At 42.5% G+C, this 21,360-nt stretch overlaps 1 protein-coding gene across 5 annotated transcripts in view; it reads left to right on the top strand.

Annotated features, from left to right (window-relative positions):
- Positions 1-21,136, top strand: part of Cep97 (centrosomal protein 97) — a 34,614-nt gene extending 13,478 nt beyond the window's left edge. For 2 of the 5 annotated variants that reach the window (XM_063270561.1, XM_006248250.4), the window contains 5 exons: positions 1,533-1,697; positions 2,409-2,533; positions 5,419-6,172; positions 9,709-9,784; positions 13,578-21,136. In XM_063270561.1, coding sequence (XP_063126631.1) covers positions 1,533-1,697; positions 2,409-2,533; positions 5,419-6,172; positions 9,709-9,784; positions 13,578-14,267 — 1,810 coding nt within the window. In that variant the 3' untranslated portion in view covers positions 14,268-21,136. The other 3 variants (NM_001107096.1, XM_039088372.2, XM_039088373.2) reach the window with 3 other exon arrangements.
- Positions 21,137-21,360: the final 224 nt, after the last annotated feature.

Raw genomic sequence — 21,360 nt, forward strand, 5'->3', positions numbered from 1 at the left:
ATGTAAGTATGTATTGAGACAAGATCTCTCTACATAGTCCTGCTGGCCTGGAACTCAGAGATCTGCTTTCCTTTGCCTCCCAGGTACTGGGACGAAAGGCTTGTGCCCAGATAGTTTTGGTGTTTTAAAGGGAAGGCTACTTTGTAGAAGGTATTAGATTGGACTCAGTGTCTGGAATGTCTATCTTCTTATTAGTAACTATAAACGGTCCATGACCCAAACCATTAAGTCATTAAGAATTACAAAATGATGAGATTCTGTCCCTGTTACTAGTTATATTACTTATGAGAAATAAGCACCTAGTGATAAATTTTGTATAGGAAATAAAGTATTAGCAATATTTACTTATTTATTACTTATTTATTTATGAGTATACTAGCTGTCTTCAGACACACCAGAAGAGGGCATCAGATCCCATTACAGATTGTTGTGAGCCACCATGTGGTTGCTGGGAATTGAACTCAGGATCTCTGGAAGAGCAGTCAGTGCTCTTAACCACTGAGCCATCTCTCCAGCCCAGTATTAGCAATAGTTAATTCCCGATACCCAACAGTTTTTAAAAAGTGACCAATTACGGTCCCCAGCTCCGAAAAAAAGAAAAAAAAGAAAAGAAAAAAAAAGTGACCAATTAGATATTTCTAAAACCTTCAATTATGAGCTTATAGATTGCTTCTGTTTGATGAACAAAGTATAAATGGAGAGAATGCTCATTGCTTCTTTGAAAATAATTAAAAGATATTTGGGCTCATTAGTATGAACAGAGTACCTCTAATTGTGAAAAAAAAATGAAAACAAGAGACCAAGGGAAGTGAGTTAGGAATATAGATCAGAAAGCAGGGACTGTGCCATGTTTGTAATGCTCCTACTGAGGAGGTGAGATGGGCAGACTGCTGGAGCTTGCTGGCCTCCAGCCCAGCCAAAAGGTGAGCCCCAAGAGAGAGAGACCTGGTCTCAAAAAATAAAGTGTGTAGTGTGTAGCAACAGAAGAAGATACCCAACCTCAGCCTCTGGCCTCTACTGTACATACACAAGAGTGTTCACGCGCGTGCGCACACACACACCCACCCACCCCTCAAAATTAACTAAAAATAAGTAAAACTTGAGGGTCTTTTTTTAAAAGATTTATTTTTATTTATTTATTTTACAAATGCGAGTACACTGTTGCTGTCTTTAAACACAGCAGAAGAGGGCGTCAGATCCCATTACAGATGGTTGTGAGCCACCATGTGGTTGCTGGGATTTGAACTCAGGAACTCTGGAAAAGCAGTCAGTGCTCTTAACTACTGAGCCATCTCTCTAGCCCCAAGTTTTTGTTTTTGTTTTGTTTTGTTTTGTTTTTTTTCGGAGCTGGGGACCGAACCCAGGGCCTTGCGCTTGCTAGGCAAGCGCTCTACCACTGAGCTAAATCCCCAACCCTTTTGTTTTGTTTTTTAAATGAAAAAAAAATCCATTGGTTTTTAGTAAGTAAATTCAAAAGAAAGATCACTTCCTTAGCAATGTGTTTGACCCCTGTGCTGTCCCCTCCTCCTCAGTCTGAAGGCTGAATGGCTCTATAGTCAAGGCAAGGGGAGATCGTATCGACCTGGCCAGCATGTCCAGCTTGTCCAGTACCTGGCTACAGTTTGTCCTCTTATTTCTGCCCTGGGTCTTCAGACTGCAGAGGATGCCAAACTGGAGAAGATTCTGAGCAAACAGAGGTAAGCCCATTTATTTGTGGCAGCTGAGGACTTTGGAGGCGAAGACTTACCTGTGGTGGAGGACACACATCTGGATGCTGGCCTTGTGTCACTGCAGAGAAGCTAAGTTACAAAGTGTGGCTTGTTCCTTGGCAGTTGCTTTACCGAACAATAATGGAAGGATGGGTTATTTGATTTGCCTTGCATGTATGAGGCCCTAGGTTTGAGCCTCAACACTTGAAGAAAAGTCCTTGGCCTTTTAATGTAGGTGCCTCATGTAGCGTGCTAAGTGCTAATAGTAACAAGCATGGCCAAGTGTTCAGCAATCACTTCCCTTGTTGGAGATCCCATCTTTCAATGTTTTTACATATGAAATTGTGTTCATATAAGGTGGGTCAGCAATTAAATGTATAGATTAAGATAGAGTCTTTTCATGTAATCTAGATTGGCCTCCAACTTATATGTAGGAGAAGGTGACTGTGAAGGGCTGATTCTGCTGCCTGCCCCTCCACAGTGCTGGGTTTGTAGGAATGTGTTGCCATCCCCATTTTTGTCTAATAATTAAAAAAAAATTAACCTTTTTTCCACAAAGTGTTCAAAGGGACTATTGTTCGCCAATGGCTAAATATGCCCCTTTGTAAACTTATGTTTCTGTTACCATTGTTAACTTAGTAGCAGGAAAAAGACTTAGTTTGTGCTAAATGTCAGCAATATTTATTATTGGTTTTTTAGGTTTCACCAGAGGCAGCTGATGAACCAGAGCCAGAATGAAGAGTTGTCTCCTATTGCTGCTGTTGAAACAAGGGTGCCCCGTACACCTGAGTGTTCAAGCCCTGTGCAAGATTTCCAGGAAAGCGGTAAGGAGGTCAGGAGGTCATTTATACCCAATGCCTAAGAGCAGCTTGCTTCACTACATTTCTTCAATTCATTTGACTTGCTGGGTCATAAAACAGTTCGTTTCTGGCAAGGTCTCTGTATGTAGCCATGACTGGTCTGAAGCTCACCATATAGTTCCAAGCTCGACTCAGACTTGCATCAAATCCACCAGACCTGATTCCTTCCTTCCTTCCTTCTTTCCTTCCTTCCTTCTTTACTTCTTTCCTTCCTTCCTTCTTTCCTTCCTTCCTTCCTTCCTTTTTAGTATTTATTTTATGTATGTGTGAGAGTGTTTGTATGTGTATCACATGCATACAGGAGTCAGAAGAGGACATCAGATCCCCTGGAGCTGTAGTCACAGTCAGTTGTGAACTGTCGTGTGGGTACTTGGATCTGAACCCTGGGCCCTCTGCACGAGCAGCAAGTGCTCTTAACCACTGAACTGTCTCCGCCCCTTCTTCCTCTTGAATGCTGAGATATAGGGGACAGGTGCCACTAATCCTAGCTGAAAAGGATGTATTTTTGTAATATTTTATCACTTTAACTTTAGTGATCATTTGATACAGATTTGTAGATAACATATATTTGTATGTTTGAGTACATATATATTTTATATATGTATACATGTTTAATATATGTACATAAAGATATGTATATATGGATATTATAATTCTAATTAAATTTTTTAAAAAATTATTTATTTATGTAATTTATGTATATGGATGTTTAATCTACATTTATGTCTGCACAGCAAAAGGTGGCATCAAATCATAGACAGAGCCGCCATGTGGTTGCTGGGACTTGAACTCAGAGTCTCTGGAAGAGGAGCCAGTACTCTTAACCATTGAGTCATCTCTCCAGCTCCACTACAATCACTTAAAACAATTATTATTGTGTATGTGGTGTGCATGTGTGCCGTGAAGAGCGTGCCATGAAGATAGGATATCTCAGTGGAGTGGTTTTCTTTTTGTACCTTTACTTAGGCTTAGGTGATTGAGTGCAGGTCTCCAGGCTTGTGCAGCAGGTACTGTCAGCCACCGAGCCTCTCGCTGGCCCCCATACTCTAATTTGTGATGGTGTATGTGTTACTGGGGATTGAACCTAGGACCTTAGGCATGTTAGACAAGTGTTCTATGCTTGAATCATAACCCCAGCCTCATATCTCTGTGTGTGTGTGTGTGTGTGTGTGTGTGTGTGTGTGTGTATACTCATATGTCTAATTTTTAAAACTATTTCTTTGTAGGGCTGGATATAGGACTCTAGGACTCAGTGGTTAAGAGTCCTTTCTGGGCAGCACAGTAGAGCTGACCCTGGAGGTGTGGGTGTGGGAGAGCCGGCCTGAGGAAATGAGAGAGGAAGAGCTGACGCCACTCCTTGTCTGGACAAAGTGGGAGAACTGGTCCTACTGGTGTGTGTGTAGGCTGAGCAACTCAGGGCCAGCATCTACTCCATCTCTCTGGAGGCACAAAGGGACCAGTCTGTAGATCTGAAGCTTCGGGATCTCCAGACACAAGATAGCAATGGGGATGTCTGAGAGGAGTTCCTGGGGGCACCCAGGATTGATAGTATAGCAGAAGCCGGAGGCCCGGAATCACACCAGTGCCTCATTGCAGTGAAGATTAGCGAGTAAAGCTATTTGGGCAAAGGTTATATTATGTGACATACTGTGATACACTGAGATGTTTTGGTTTTTGTTTAGTTTTTGATTTTTTGTTTTCTTTTAGGGGAAGGTTCTAAGGATGGAGGGTCGATTGGAGGGATGGGGAGCTGAGTGGGATTGGGTACAGAATGTGAAATTCATGAAGAATCAATAAGAGTTTTTAATTAAAAAAAAAAAAAATAAGAGTGCCTTCTGGTCTTCCAAAGGACCAAAGTTCAGCACCTATGTCAGGTGTCTCACAGCCAACTGTAATTCTGGTTATAAAAAAAACCTGATATCCTACCCCCCCCCCCCCACACCACTTAAAAAGAATGAAAAAGAAAAAACCCACTTTGTGGACAGTTTTTTTTTTTTTTTTTGGTTCTTTTTTCCGGAGCTGGGGACCGAACCCAGGGCCTTGCGCTTCCTAGGTAAGCGCTCTACCACTGAGCTAAATCCCCAGCCCCGACAGTTTTCTTTATACAGACATAGTAATGCTGTCCTTGACTTTAGGGAAGTCCTCTTGTTTCAGCCTCCCAAGTGCTGGAATTGTTGGATGAACTGCCACCACTCCTACTGTAATAAATTATTTTCCTGTTACTATCCCCCCCACCCCCACCCTCGTATTTTCAAGACTGGGTTTCTCTGTGTAGCCCTAGCTGTCCTGGAACTTGCTTTGTAGATCAGGCTGGCCTCAAACTTAGAGATCCACTGCTTCTGTCTCCCAGGTGCTGGGATTAAAGGCACGCCCCTTCCCACCCTTTAATCTGTAATTACTATTTTTTAACTTAATCTTTGAACTCCTTTACCTGTGTGTGTGTTTTGTCTGCTTGTCTGCCCCTGTGCATAAGCATCTCTTGAGCCTGCTGAAGCCAGAAGAGAGACTCAGAGCCCCTGGAGCTGAAGTTACACTGAGTTGTGAGCCACCATGTGGGTGCTGGGAATTGAACCCAGGTCCTCTGTAAGAACAGCCAGTCCACTTAACCACCGAGCCATCTCTCCAGCAGCAAGAAATTAATTTTCTTAAAAATGTTTGGTTTGACATTTTAGTCATGTTTGAGGGAACTTTTTATTGTATTTTACTATATTTTAGAGATTAAATGTCACTAAAAGTCTACAACTAAGGGATTAGGGAGATGGCTCAGTGGATAAAATGTTTTAAGTATACAATTCAGAAGGCTCTTCAAATACTTGGTGATTTAAATGATGCTCCCTTGAATCTTCTAGAACCTGTTCTCCAAATCAATTCTTGGGTTGGGAGCAGCAGTAATGATGATCAGTTATATGCTGTTAAGAATAACTTCCTAGCCACTACACATGCTACAAGATACTCTCGGAATGACCTTCACCTTGAAGACATACAGACAGACGAGGACAAGCTAAACTGTAGTCTGCTCTCTTCAGAGTCCACTTTTATGCCAGTTGCATCGGGGCTTTCTCCAGTGTCTCCCACTGTGGAGCTGAGGCTACAGGGCATTAACTTGGGCCTTGAGGATGATGATGGTACAGATGAATTCACGAAAGGACTGGAACACCAGGACTTGGATAAGGACAGGGAGAAGTCTTTATGGGATTCAGATGTTCAAATGCTGAAACGTAAGATCAGCACAGAAGGAAATGAGGAAGCTGGGCTGCTACCTTGTCCCAAGTCATCGATCATCACTGCTCTCTTGAAGGAGGATAACCACAGTCTTACATCAGGTGGACACAGTGTGTCCCACACAGAACCAAACAGAGAAGAAGTCATGTCTCCCACCACTTCAGAGAAATTTCCCTGCAGGATTTTTACCCAGAGACCTGTTGCTTTGGGACAAGATAAAGTCACCCTTCAGAAACTGAATGCAGCTGCCACTAAGCTTCAGGCCTGTTGGCGAGGCTTTTATACCAGGAACTACAACCCACAAGCCAAAGGGGTACGCTATGAAATCCGGCTACGCAGAATGCAGGAGCACATTGTCTGCCTGACAGATGAAGTGCGGAGGTAGGCTGGAAGCTGTGCTGTTCTGTTGGCCTGGGGTGCCAGGTTCTCAGGTTGTTTTAGAGCTGTGCTGCAGGCTGCAGGCCACTGTTGCTATACCTCATCTCCCATGATGCACTGAAAGCATTTTGAGAGTACAGATTGTCATATCCATCTCCCTTCCCAGCATAGCAATTAGTATATAGCAAAAGCATACAGGTGTAGTTTCACAAAAGATATTGAGTGACTACATCTGTGATTCTCAAAACAGAAGCAGATACTGTAGAAAAACTGGACAAGGGGCAAGAGGGAATCCACATGGAACCAAGTCACTGACATAAGAGCTAAAGAAAAATATCAGGCATCCACAGGGACTGAAATTCTGGACTAAGGCAGGAATTATTCCTTAGTTCCAGGACATATGTGACTGTCTCACTACTAACCTGTGACAATTAAGAGTCCACTAATACTGCATTAATGTTTATTAATATTGTAGGCAGCTTAGGAGAAAGCAGCAAAGGAGCCTGAGAAGGAGCAGCCAAGAGAGTATATTATATTCAATTGCAGTGGGGCAAAATATTTCAGGAGAAGTGAGAGATGCTTTATGCAGTGCAGAGAAAGCGATGCTAGATTTAGCCTGTGGTTGTTCTCGATGGCTGTGATCCTCAAGACTGTCCTCAGGTTCCACAATTTGCTAAATGAATTTACAGAACTTAGGAATTGCTCTGTTCACAGTTACTGTTTGTTTATTTTAGGAGATGCATGCAGTTTAAATGAGGGGAAATCATGGAGGAGGCTGGCGCAGGCTTCCTGGTGCCCTCTTCCAGTTACCTCCTTGCTTACTTTCTTCCCATCACTGTGATGTGTGATGACACCAACCAGAGGTTTCCTGAGCATTTCAGCCATGGCTTTATGTATCCTTAACAGAGCATTTCAGAGTTCCTATTACTATGCTAAAGCCTCATTAGTAACTTAGTAATCTCATATTCATGTGGCTGATTTTTTTCAGATTTCTTGTTCCCTACAAGTAAACTAGTGTCTGAGGGCCCCAGGGGAGCGAAATGGGTGTTCACTAGGCATCACATGGTTAGCTCTGGTGCAACTCAGTACCTCAGGTATACAAAGAGTTTCTTCTGGTAAATATTTCAAGGGCTTGGAGGTTGCCATATTCCCTGTCCTGTACTCAGAACATGCAGGGCACAGACATCCTACATTCCAGTTCTGATCTCACTGCACAGTAAGCTTTCCAGGAGTGGCTTTAGTGGTGTGGGGATGAAAGCCAGGTTGGGATGGATTGGTTAATGTTTAATGAAGAAGAGAGAGTAGGTAGTTGCTGGTAGGGAATTCATAGGTAAAGGTTGTCTCCTAGTGTGTGGGTTCCGGGAATTGAACTTGTGTCTTCAGTCTTGTCTTTTCTCACTGAGGCATCTTTCCAATCCTCAGAATAAGTTTTTTATTTTTAAATTTAGAATAGAGTTTATTTATGGGCATGGGAGGGGGTATCGAGAAGGGAGTAGGGGCAGGGAAAGAGAAGGGCAGAGAAGGGGAGAGAGAGGGAGAGAGAGACAGAGACAGAGAGGAGAGGAGAGCCAGGAACACGTGACGAGAGGGGGGAGGGGGAAAGGGAGAGAGTGAAAGGGGGCAGAGAAAGAAAAGGGGCAAAGAGAGAGAGCCTCAGAATAAGTTGAAGTTAAAATGTTGGGGAATAGGGTAAGATTATGACAGTAGATTCATGGGTAAGTTATTCTTAGGTACAACATCTATTTGAATACTGAGTCCTCAGAACCAAAACAACAGGAGAGAGAAAGACTGGTGCTGAGACCTCAGTGATTAACATGGGGAGTGGGAAAATTTACCAAGATAAAGAGGCAGCCTTAGAGGAGCATCTTAGGGTTCCTGTTGCTATGCTAAAGCATCATGACTACAAGCAACTTGGGGAGAAAAAGGTTGATCACAGCTTAAAACTCTCTGGTCACACTAGATCACTGAGGGAAATCAGTGCAGGAACCCAAAGCAGGAACCTGGAGTCAGGAACTGAAACAGAAGCTGTGGAAGAGCACTACTTATTGGCTGGCTCCTTAGAACTTGCCGAGCTTCCTCAGCCTGCCTGTCTGCTACCTTCCTTCCTTCCTTCCCTCCCTCCCTCCCTCCCTCCCTCCCTCCCTCCCTCCCTCCCTCCTTCCCTCCTTCCTTCCTTCCTTCCTTCCTTCCTTCCTTCCTTCCTTTTTGATTGAAAGCAATTTCTTTCATACAATATATTTTGATCCTGGTTTCCCCTACCACATCTCCTCTCTCATGGGATGGACCTTAAATCCAGTCAGAGAGGATGCTCATGCCTACATTTGTGCGACTATTGCACTAGTGTATCGTGCACCAGCCTGCTTCCTTATACAACTCAGAACCATCTTCCCAGAGTTGACATCACCACAGTGGGCTGGGCTTTCCCATAGTAATCATTAACCAAAAAAAAAAAAAAAAAAAAAAAAAAGCCCTGTAGACTCGCCTATAGGCCACTCCTATAGAGCCATTATTTTAATTGAAATTTCCCGGATATTTCCGGGTTTGCATCAAGTTGCAAAAGAACTCAACCAGTACAAGAAGTTAGCTAAAGAGTCACTTGAAAGTAGCAAAGAGGAGCAGTTGAATGAGCCTGATGTATAAAAGAAGGAGAAAGACTTCTGCTCGAGAGCTACAATGTTTGTACAAATAGGTCTGTTTTGGCTAAGGAAATTCAAAGAAAGGTAGTCTATAAGGGAGTCTGCTGCTTACGATTCAGGGCTGTCAGATGGCACAGTACAATGTGTTGGAGAGTCTAGAGAAAGTATATAATCGTGTTGGAAGTTCTGAGAAGGGATGAGGTATACCTCAGGGGTAGAGTCTCTGTCGAGCAGGTCCAAGACCCTGGTTTCTATTTCCAGTGCTGTGAAAATTAAAAAGCAAACACAAACTTGAGAACAAAGTAGCCCGGATATTCGAATGGTAATGGGCAATAAAGGAAACCTGTGCTTTGGAGTAGGCCTAAGAATGGAGAGGGCATCAGTGATTTCAGAGGTAAGACTGAGGTCTGAGAGCAAGGCATAGAGAGGAAAAGTCTGTGATACCAGAGCAGCAGGAATGAGGCAAATGGGAAGTGATGGCTGATGGGGTTAGCTCTGCTGGAGAGTTCTTAGGAGAACACTGTTAATCTGTGATCCTGAGTACTGAAGTGTAATCATTAAGCGTTGGGACGATTTGACTAGCCAGCCTTTCCTATGCTCCTATTTCCTTGTGTTTGGCTGGGAATTGAAGGGCAGATAAAGGGATGTTTAGTACATAGCATATGTACACTCTCACTCACACAAACCTTTCCCCTGTCGGCAATACTTTACAGAACGAATATGTGAGTATTTGGCTTCTGTTCTGAAGCACAGTTTTAAATAAGGTTTGAGCTTAGCTATTCTAAAAGTGGAAATGGCTGTTATTATTATATTAATCTCTTTCTAATGCATTTGTTCAGTAGTTTTAACTGAAGTTTAAATCAAAGTGTTCTTATGTCAACATGATCTTTTGAATCACTGTAGGTTAAGAAAAGAAAGAGATGAAGAACGTGTGAAGAATTTTGTGCAAGAGGAGGCTGTCAGGGTCCTTTGGAACGAGGTAAACTCCTACTTCAGATACTAGAGGGCTAGTATCTGTGAACAGAGAAAATTTCTAGTCAGTGAGACCAGAGTTATTTTTTCTTAACTTTTTATTGATTTTTTTTGTTAGTTTCATTTCATTCTTCAGCCCAAACATCCTCACTTGCAGATGTTCATTGCAATGCATCATTAATCTGGTGTAAGGTCTCTGGTTTCTGGGACACCATCAATATTGTTTCCTCACTGGGACTCCTCTTGGAGTATCTGTTGTCACCCTGTGTCATGAGGATCCTGAAGCTTTAGATTAATAGGACTGGCCCTTTAATGTCCCCCAACTGTTCTCAGATGATGGAGATTTTGGATCTGGGCCTGTGTGTGGGTCTGGGCCTGTGTGTGGGTCTGGGCCTGTGTGTGGGTCTGGGCCTGTGTGTGGATCTGGGCCTGTGTGTGGGTCTGGGCCTGTGTGTGGGTCTGGGCCTGTGGTGGCCGAGCTGCTCAGCAGCCTGGCTCTCTTTTAGCTACACCACCAGGTGATTCTCCAGCACTGCCTCATCAAGGCCATCCAAGGGCTCCATCGGCAGATGCAGGGTCAGCGCTCCTATTCTCATGCCTTCTGGCTGGCTCACTGCTACTCATGCCTCCAGAGCCAGCTCCACTGAGCTGCCCAGTCAAGACACAGGGCACACCCTCCCAAGGGCTGCAGCCAGTGAGGGGCTGGGCCAGCTCTCCTGCACCCTTCCTTTGGGGTGGAGTGAGTCGCCTGTGCCTCCTCCACCAGGGCCCACTCTACTGTGCTGCAGGGGCTGCTCTCCTGAGTGCTACAGTCTATGAGGGGCAGAGTTTTAAGTCATTTTAAGCCTTTGGTTCTATTAGTACTTCAAAACTTTTAAAATATTACAGTATCACTAATACTGAAATGCGATATCAAAAACTTCCTAATAATTTCTTGGACATATCTTAACAAATACGTTTTTATAGTTATATACAACTCATAAAATTAAAAGAGAATTTTAAAGATTTTTTTATTTACCATTAGTAGGAAGCTGATTAAATTATAAAAATAACAGGACTACAGAATACTATGGGCAGTTACAGTGGGTGAAGTAGTGTATGGACTGGAGAGATCTTCAGAGTAATGCTCAATAATAACTGCAGGAGATAGGAATTAGCATCCACTTGGTTTTAAAACAGTGGTTCTCAACCTGTGGGCCTCAGTCCCCTGGGGGATTAGATAACCTGATCACAGGTTACAAATAAGATATCCTGCATATCAGACATTTTCTGTATTGGCTGGTTTTGTGAGTCAACTTGACACAAGAGAAAGGAGCCTCCCTAGAGGAAATGCCTCGTTGAGACCCAGCTGTAAGACATTTTCTTAATTAGTGATCAAGGGTGGGAGGACCCAGCCCATCGTGGGTGGTGCCATCCCTGGGCTGGCAGTCCTGTGTTCTGTAAGAAAACAAGCTTAGGGCGGTGAGGCAGAGTAAGTGGGTGGGGGAGGCACCCTCATAGAAGCAGGGGAAAGGAGGATAGGATAGGGGATTTCAGAGGGGAAACCATGAAGGGGAATAACATTTGAAATATAAATAAATAAAATAACCAATAAAAAAAGGAAGGAAGAAAGAAAGGGAAAAGAAAAAAAAAAAAAAAAACAAAGCAAGCAGAGCACGCCAGGGGAGCAAGCCAGTAAGTACATCCCTCCATGGTCTCTGCATCAGCTCCTGCTTCCTGGCCTGTGTGAGTTCCTGTCCTGACTCCCTTTGGTGATGAGCAGCAGTGTGGAAGTGTGAGCTGAATAAACAAACCCCTTCCTTGCCAACTTGCTTCTTGGTCATGACATTTATGCAGGAAGAGAAACTCTGAATAAGACATTTACATTAAACAGTAGCAAAATTACTATTACGGATTAGCAACGGAAATAATGTTATGGTCGTGGGTCACCACAACATGAACAGTTGTATTAAGGGGTCACAGCAGTAGGAAGGTTGAGAAGCACTGTTTCAGAGCTCTCTGAGGGCCAGTGAGCTAGTTCACTGGATGAAGCTGCATGCTGTCAAACTCGACAACCTGGGTTTGGACCCTGAGACCAGGTGCTAAAAGGCAAGAACCAATTCCTGCCACTTGTATGTGCCCCTCCATAAATAGGGGGAAATTAAAGGGGCTGGAGAGATGGTTCAGTGACTGCTCTTCCAAAGGTCCTGAGTTCAAATCCCAGCAACCACATGGTGGCTCACAACCATCTGTAATGAGATCTGATGCCCTCTTCTGGTGTGTCTGAACAGCTACAGTGTACTTATATATAATAAATAAATAAATCTTTTTTTTTTTTTAAAAAGAAATTAAAAGTTGAAAATATATATGAAAACGATACGTATTTGAGAATATATAGAAAAATTCTGAAAAGATACACTTTAAACTATCAGGAAGTACCTTGATGGCACAGGACTGTGTAGTGAGGACCCACCTCAAAGAACAGACAGGAGATCACCTTGGAGAGTGGTCAGAGCAAAACCAAAACTCCTGTATTTGGTTTTCTCCCCTCCCCAGCTGTCCTATTCCCTTCCCTTCCCTTCCCTTCCATTCCCTTCCATTCCATCTGATTTTCAGATAAGTTCTCCCGTGGTGCAGGCTCGCTAGAAACTCACTCTAGCTAAGGATGACCTTGAACTCCTGATCCTCCTGCCTGTGTCTCGAAAGTGGTGAGGTTACAGCTGTGCCCCATTACAACTGATTTCTGTAGTGCTGGGGCTCAAAACCAGGAGCCCATGCAGCTAGACAAGCACTATGCCACCAGAGCTACACCCTAGCTCTGTATTACTTTCTTGCTTGGGATTAAAAAAAGGATTTATGTGTGTGGGTGTTTTGCCTTGTGTATATATGTGACCTGTATGTGTACAGTGCCCTTGGGGCCAGAAGTGGGTGTGGAAACCTTGGACCTGGAGGTTCTGATCTGCTGCATGGATGTCAGGATCTGCACGCTGGTCCAGAATAGCTTGTGTTCTTAACTACTGAGTCTTTTTCCACCCTTGCATGCCTTTTTTTTTTTTTTTTTTTTTTTTTTTGGCTGTTTTTTTTTCCTGTTGTTGTTGTTGTTGTTGTTATTGTTGCTTGTTTTGTTTGTTCTGTGAGACAGGGTTTCTGTGTAGCCGTGGCTGTCCTGGACCTCACAAATATCTGCCTGCTTCTGCCTCCCAAGTGATGGGATTAAAGCATGCGCCACCACCGCTCAACTTGCAATTCTTATAGTAAAAATTGGAAATTATTTTTATAAGATATGAAGGGTCATATTGTCAAGAACTTGGGATACTTTTAGTCATTTTAGAAAGTTATAAATAGGGGTTGGGGATTTAGCTCAGTGGTAGAGTGCTTGCCTAGCAAGCGCAAGGCCCTGGGTTCGGTCCTCAGCTCCGGAAAAAAAAAAAAAAAGAAAGTTATAAATAGCACATTTTAAAATAATTGGAAATTCTATGTCTGCATCTGTTTCTAAAATAGATTGATTTTTAGAAGATCCACTTAGATTCAGAGGCGCTAATTGACCCTTACCATCTTAGATGTCGGTCTATATTTTGCACATCATCGAGCCCTTAGTGAGAAAGATGCTGTCTTGCTTCTCCAGTGAAGCAGGAGAACGCTGTGGCCTTCTTTGTGCCGTGGATTGCCCTTTGCTACCAAAGACACAAAACTCTGCCCTGAGAAGAGGTTAGGGGAGTAATGAATGCAGGCAACTGCGTGGCTTCTGCGGGGGAAGGTCCGGACGTTTAAGAGAGACGGGATGTGTACTTTATAGTAAAACTGTGTCTCCTGGTTTACAGGTAAGGGCTCTACAGGCTTGGCAGCAGACAGTGGAACAGCGTCTAGTTTCCTGGCATTCTGATGTGCCTCCTATATCAAGTACTCTGGTGTCACCCAAGCCTCCGTTACTTCCACAACATCAGGACCCCTCTTCCGATCAGAATTCGGATTGGCTCATTATTGAGGATGACGCTCCTCAAGAGAAATCAGTGCCGGACTTTCCCGACTCTGGTTTTCACTCCTCCCTGACAGAACAAGTTCACTGTTTGCAGGATTCTTTGGATTTTGAAAAAAGTTCGGTAGAAAGCAGCGAAAACTCCGCGTTGGGGAATTCCGCTGACACAGTGAAATACGTCAAAGACCCAGACTCAGAGGCCACAGCTGAGGAGCACAGTGACTGCAGTAAGGAAAGCTCCACCAGTGAGCAGGATAACACCCTGCTGCAGCAGTATTTAGCTTCAGTCCAGCAGCTGGATGACGCGGATGACAGGGCAGGTCCCGACGATATGGCGGGAGACAATAAGCGTCTCCTAGCTTGTTCTCCGGAAAGGTTGGGTGCCTCTGACAGTGAGGCTCATAGAGCATCTCCTACTTTACAGGAGGAAATTAGCCAGACACCAGAGAATTGTAAGTTAAACGAGGAAGTCCAAGGGCAGCCTCCAGAATGTGACACTGCATTTCAGGTGCTGCAAGTGGGTGTCACTGTGTAGCCTGTCTGATTAACTGGGAAGCAGAAATTCCCTTTGATTTTCTGTTTTCACTTTCTTTTTGCAGGGGAGCAACCCTGTACCCCATTTTGTTATTCTTTAGCTACAACTTGTATTCTTGTCCCACAGTTTTTAGATATTAGCTGTTGAACTACGTATTCATTTTTGTTGTACTACTGTACTAAACAAAATATTAAAAGGAATATGCACTTTATCTCTCAATAGTTACACTAATAATGTTTCCTTTACATCTGTACTGCCTTTCAGAAGCCGTTTCTTGAAGTAGCTTGGTTATTTGAATAGGAGAACTTAGTTCTTCCTAACTACATAGTAAGGGATATAATACGTAAGACATGACTAGGATGAGGGCTATGGACAACTGGGCAGTCTCCTTGGACTAAAACCATGGTTTTTTCACCCTCTGAGTTAAGGAAAGCCTCTGTGTGTGTGTGTGTGTGTGTGTGTGTGTGTGTGTGTGTGTGTGTGTCTTGTGTGTATGTGTATGTGTGTGTGTGTTGTGTGTGTGTCTTGTGTGTATGTGTGTTGTGTGTGTATGTTGTGTGTGTGTCTTGTGTGTGTGTGTTTGTGTGTGTGTGTTTGTGTGTGTGTCTCTGTGTGTGTGTTGTGTTGTATGTTGTGTGTGTCTGTGTGTTGTGTGTGTGTCTTGTGTGTATGTATGTGTGTGTCTGTGTGTGTGTCTGTGTGTTGTGTGTGTGTCTGTGTGTTGTGTGTGTTGTGTGTGTGTGTTGTGTGTGTGTGTGTTGTGTGTATGTGTGTGTGTGTCTTGTGTGTGTGTGTTGTGTGTGTGTGTTGTGTGTGTTGTGTGTGTGTGTATGTGTGTGTATGTGTTGTGTTGTATGTTGTGTGTGTCTGTGTGTTGTGTGTGTGTCTTGTGTGTATGTATGTGTGTGTCTGTGTGTTGTGTGTGTGTCTTGTGTATGTGTGTATGTGTGTGTGGTGTGTGTGTGTGTGTGTGTGTGTGTGTGTGTGTGTGTGTGTATGTGCTGGCAGTTAAACCCTGAGCCTCTGAGGATGCACGTGCTCTGCCACTGGACAACTCACCTAACTCCTGGATTATAAAACTTTGAAGCGAGGTGATTAAATTGCCTCATGACAAGCTTTAGCTAATTTGTGGGTCAGTTTTGAAGTAAAGTATTCCATGTAGGATTAAAATTAGGCTTACTTGGGCAAGGTTATTTCTCCTTGATATGGAGAAAGGAGACATGAGACTTATTCACTTGCAATAATGCTGCTCAAATGTCTCTTTTTCTTTATTTTTTTTCAAATGTCTCTTTTTATTGTGTATGTTTTTAGGCTATTGACATTTATGTGCCAATATTTGGGGAACACATAGATTGTAAGAAATCAGTGTGTACCCATCATTATGTTCTTGCTTTTATTTCTATATATACTTCATCTGAATAGCCAAAGCTACATTTCACTGCGTGTGTGTGGTGTGTGTGTGTGTGTGTGTGTGTGTGTGTGTGTGTGTGTGTGTGTGTGTGCCGGATCTACAGCCCTGCACATGCTAGGTAAATTCTGCACCATGTAGCTGTGTCTCAGTCCTTAGTTCACTCACTGATCTTTGTCCCATAGTGCAGAACATTTAAAATCCTGATAGACTAATCTAATCTAATCTAATCTCTGAAAAGTGCCACATTTGAAGGACAATTTAATGGTGACTAAGAAGAAATAAACCAGGGCCTGGTGGCGTATACCTGTCATCCAGGTACTGGGGAAGCAGAGGCAGGTGACTCCCTGTGAGTCCAAGCTTAACCTGGTTTATTAGTGAGTTCTAGGTCAGCCAGGCTATATGTGAAACCCTGCCTCACAACAACAAAAACCCAACCAAACAGTAAAAGCAGCAGCAGCAGCAGCGATAGAAAAGAATAAAAAGTATTTTCAGGAATAGTAATACTGTGTTTGAGTGTGAAGGTCTATCTGTCAATCAAAGGTGACATTTATGGGTTTGGCATTTTATCTTTTAGAATGTTCTGCTAACATTAAATAGCACAGCACAGATCTGACTGTTCCAACTGTGGTCAAGCAACTGTTTAAAATTCTGACAGTACTTCTGTTCTCTAAATGTAGGTGCTAACATCATCCATTATTCTGTTAAAGCCATTAGAGCCCTTTAATTGAAAGTATATAAAACAAAAGTTCTGGTCCTTCCAAAATAAATTTGAGGACCACGTGGTACTTGCTGAGAGGATCATTTCTACGTTATGGTGAGCTGTACTTGCTTAGTTCATAAATAAGTAGCACTCAGGTTGTGAAGGCTTGAATTTCATTCTCAGAAATCCAAAATCCTTTGAAAAGGATAAGTTTTCTGTGTTTTATAAACAGAACAACAGTCTTGACTTTAAACTATTTTCTCTAGTATAGATGTGTAATATTAAATGCTTGATGGATAAAAACTGATAATTTAACTCTGAATAATAATTATCTTTTATAATTTTGCATTTCTTTTAAAATATTTAATTTGTATGTGTGTTTGTGTGTATGTGAGAATATGTGTGTGTGTGAGACAGAGTGTGTAAGTGTGGGAGAGTATGTGTATGTATGTGTGAGAGTTTGTGTGTATGTGTGAGAGTAAATATGTGTAAGAGAATGTGTGTCTATGTGTAAGAGCTTGCATGTGTATGTGCGGAAGCTTGTGTGTGTGAGAGAGCTTGTGTTTGTGTGTGTATGTTTATATGTAAGAGAGTATGTGTTTGTATGTGTGAGAATTTGCATGTACATGTGCAAGGGAGAATATGTATGTGTGTGTGGAGGAAGTCTGCTGGAGAAAGTCAGAAATGGATGTCAGGTCCCTTAAACCTGGAATTACAGGTGTTTGTGAGCCGTCCTTCAACCCTATCTTTCATTCCTTTTTCAGTATGAGATAAGGACATTTCTTATTTTTCTGTTTTGACAGTTGAGTATCTCATTTACTGCCCACAGTTGAAGAAAAGCATCTCACTGTGGTAACACCAGAGCTGTTTCATGGCACATTAACTTTAGAAAAGTGGCCGCAACGCCACGGTTGAGCTTCCCCGGTCTGGTTCTGGTAGCTGCTGCTTCTCTTTCCTCCCCCCCCCCCTCTCTTTCTTAAGAACTGACGGTTTTATTTTCACATTTCACAATATAAGTGAAAACCGTACTTTTTTGTATCACTTCTCCCTCCAGAAGCATTCTCTCTGTTGGGAAGGGAAGTTCCTTGTCATGCATCTAGTAAACACTCAGGCTCAGCACCAAGGTCTCCTGGTGAAACAAGAAATACAAAATGATAAGGAGCGCTTCTGCTCTTATCTGTCTGGCGGGGTCATGCCAGGCTGTGTGGGCACCATCATAGGGCGGGCGGGAGGTCTCATCATTGGAGGCCCAGGCATCATGGGCAGGTGGCCTCCCATGGGTGACCTCATCCCAGGAGCTGGTCCCACAGGCATCATCCCAGGAGGAGGAGGAAGAAGAAGAGGAAGAGGAGGAGGAGGAGGAGGAAGGGGAAGAGGAAGAAGAGGAGGAGGAAGAGGAGGAGAAGGGCCCATCTTTGGCATCATGGGAGGGTCTCCCATGTGGGGTGCAGGCATCATGCCAGGCTGAGGAGGATCCAGGAGACTTGGGGGAGGTGGGATCATGGCACCTGCAGGCAGAGGAGCAGAGAATAGAGCTGGAGGGATCTTTCCTTGTTGAAAGGCAGTCATTTTGCCATCCAGGTTTTGGACCTGCTCTTCCATCCATTTCTTCTTTTTTTTTTTTTAAATGATTTATTTATTTTATGTATGTCAGATCCCATTTCAGATGGTTGTGAGCCACCATGTGGTTGCTGGGATTTGAACTCAGGACCTCTGGAAGAGCAGTCAGTGCTCTTAACCGCTGAGCCATGTCTCCAGCCCCCCCCCCCATCCATTTCTGATAATAGTCTTTCCATTCTCCTTGTGTTTCCGACCACTGCAGTGTGTCTTCCTCACAGACAGAGAATCTTGGGTAAGATATGTATCACAGTAGTCCCCATAAGACTTAGGCATGTTGGCTACCCTCTTCTTCCGTAATGGGAGACACAGCCATTTCATCTGATAGGCATTGTCAGCAGAATTTATTGTTCTTTTGTCTGTTTTTCTAGTCTGAAAATGGCATTCAACATTTTTGTGAAAAACTTGGCAGGATATGATAATTACCTCTCTTATTTTTGCTAGGTTTTAGAAGTATGGGAATGTGAAGTGGCCTGCTTTGAGCTGCAGAGAACTTGAATGTAGGTGAAAATGCAATATGTCAGAATGTAGGAAAACTAAGGCAGAGACTTAATGTACTTTTATTGGTTTATATAATTTAAAGGTAACATATAACTAAGGAATAGTAATTTACGTGACTCTGGATTATTTATTAGTCTGGGCAGTTAAACTTTGAACTTGGCTTTTTTTGGTAGGAGAGACTTTGTTCTCTTTTGACTCAAATAAATTCTTTTATTATGGAATATTTGAATTACTGCAGAAGCATAAACTCATACCATATAGACAGGCAGTGGTGGCACACAGCTTTAATATCAGTGTGTGGAACAAGGGAAAACAGGTTTTAAGAGAGGTCCTTTAGTGGCAAGAGTTGGGCAAACAGCTAAATCTTTCAGAAACTTGAATGAACTCCAAAAAAGTAGGGCTGTGAAGTCCATAATGAACTTCTTCCAGGACCTCTTGAATGAGACTCACAGAGGCAGCGATCGATGCAAAAGCAAGAGGAATTTAATCATTCCAACATATTGGGGTCATCCCACTTTAAGGGGCGATGACCCTGAGCAGACTCTAATGGGGAGTTATATACCTTGCAAACAGTTGGGGCAGAATTCATACAATAGTAACCAGGCAGGGTACTATTGATGGGGTGAAGCGACCTTCAAACTGACTCGTGGTCAGTGGACTGCTCTGGACTTTCCAAGGGGGGATGGTTGGGAGTTAAGAGGGGGGTCAGTTTGGAATCACAGGTGACTTTGACAGTTTGGCTTGCAGTTGCTCCAGGAACTAAACTAGCCCTGCCCTCCCTGTAAGGGAGGGGTCTCTGTGCTTGGAGGTCTGTGGTGGGATTTCCCACTGGCCTCAGATTGACCCCACCTCTGGCTCTTTCAGGACTTTCTTAGAATTGTTTGTATAGAGCAATAATAGCATAGGGAGTGGCAGTGAACACTTGCATTTTTGTTTTTTTTGGGTTTTTTTGGCTTTTGTTTGTTTTTTGAGACATGGCTCTGTAGACCAGGTTAGCCTCCACCTTGGACATCTGCCTGCCTCTGCCTCCCAAGTGCTGGAATTAAAGACATGCAGCACCACAGTCCAGCAGGGATATACACTTGTAATCACAGTACTTGGGATGTCAAGGCAGGAGGGTCTGGGAGTTCAAGGCCACCTTTAGCTACATAGGGAGATTCAGGCTAACCTGGGCTACTAACAGCAATACTAAAGTTAAAACTTTAGGAAAGATTCACTGTATCTTAATCATTTATTTGATTATGGATTGCCAAAGTAGACAAAATTTTTTCAAGAAATACTGAATTTGCTGTTTCATGTTGCTTTCTATAGAGCAACAGATGGTAAGAATTTTACTCTTCCAGTGTGAGAAGTATATTATCATGACAGCTGATAATATAGTTTGCTCTTATATGTCTAACTATATAGGACCCTATAGTATGCACATTTAGAAAAATGTTCGGCCACGTAGTTATTTGTAAATAACTTTGTTCTTTAATTATATACAGGTGCTGTCCTTGAGTGTATGTTTTCCTTAGCATATTTTTCTGTTGTCTATTTAGGGCAAGTTTATTACTTTTCATAAATGCTTTCAGGAATATACAGCTTTAAACATTATACTATCTCTCCTAGTAATTTTTTCATGTAAAATATTAAGATTGTATTTATAACAATAATATATTTTTTTCCTGAAGTAGGAAGGGGAAATACAGTCTTTGGGTTAGTTCTCATTCATAAAGGAAAAAAGAGGCTCAGTTACATGGTTGTTTAATGTATATTCTTATTTTGCCACATCTGTGTTAAAGGGAGTTTATTGTAGTTACATTTTAACTTTAAATACATACTATCTATATGTTTTTGAGACAGGGTCTCTCTAAAAAGCCCTGTTGTCCTGGAACTCACTATGTACACCAGGCTGGCTTGGAATTCACAGAGATTGTTTGCCTCTGTGTCCCAAGTGCTGGGATTAAAGGCATCTATCACCATGCCCAGCCATGGTGCCCTTATTCTTGAAGTGAAGCAGAAGTGTTTGTAAGGAACATTTTAAATTTTTTCTTTTATTGAGGTGAGGGTCTCATTATGTTGCCTAGGGCTGGTCTTGAATTCCTGGCCTCAAAGGATCCTCTTGCCTCAGCCTCCATTTAAATTGAAAATTTTATTGATAAAGCCTATTGTGCCATATTACAATTAAAAATCAAGTACACAAGGTGGTCCTCGTAGCCTTGGAGAGAAATCGACAACCCATCTTTTTAGGATGAGGTGCTTCTTATTGTGAATGGGGAGAAATTACACTGAATTTTAATTCTTTTATTAATTTTAGTGGATAGAAGGAATTACTCCTTAGAGTGGCCTCGTCAATACATTTCTTTGGATGTTTTGTAATAATTTGTATGTGTGTGTGGTGCTGGCATGCTAGACAAGCACTGCACCACTTAGCTACATTGCAGCCCTCTGTTCCAGAATATCATTAATGTTGGCAATAAGAGTTTAAAAATAATTTGATTTTGCACTATTTCTCGATTTTTTTTTAAAGAATGTTAGTATAAACAGAATAAGACCTAAGGTGGCTGAAGTCTGTTTTATGAAGGCTTACTATTTTGTATTGTACTCTTCATTTGTATTTGAGTTTGTCTAATTTTAAATAAAAACTTTATACATTTAGGTGTGCTATCTGGTTATTTCAGTGATCAGCCATGGTTATCACTCATTGTGCGCACAGTTAATTGGTAGGTAAAGTTCAGAACAATGTTACTTCAGAAAATTCAGTGTCGAGGTTGGGGATTTAGCTCAGTGGTAGAGCGCTTGCTAGTAGCAAGCGCAAGGTCCTGGGTTCGGTCCCCAGCTCCGAAAAAAAAGAAAAGAAAAAAAAAAAAAGAAAAAAAAAA

This window comes from Rattus norvegicus, chromosome 11 (assembly GCF_036323735.1).
Source record: "Rattus norvegicus strain BN/NHsdMcwi chromosome 11, GRCr8, whole genome shotgun sequence".
Classification (NCBI taxonomy): domain Eukaryota; kingdom Metazoa; phylum Chordata; class Mammalia; order Rodentia; family Muridae; genus Rattus; species Rattus norvegicus.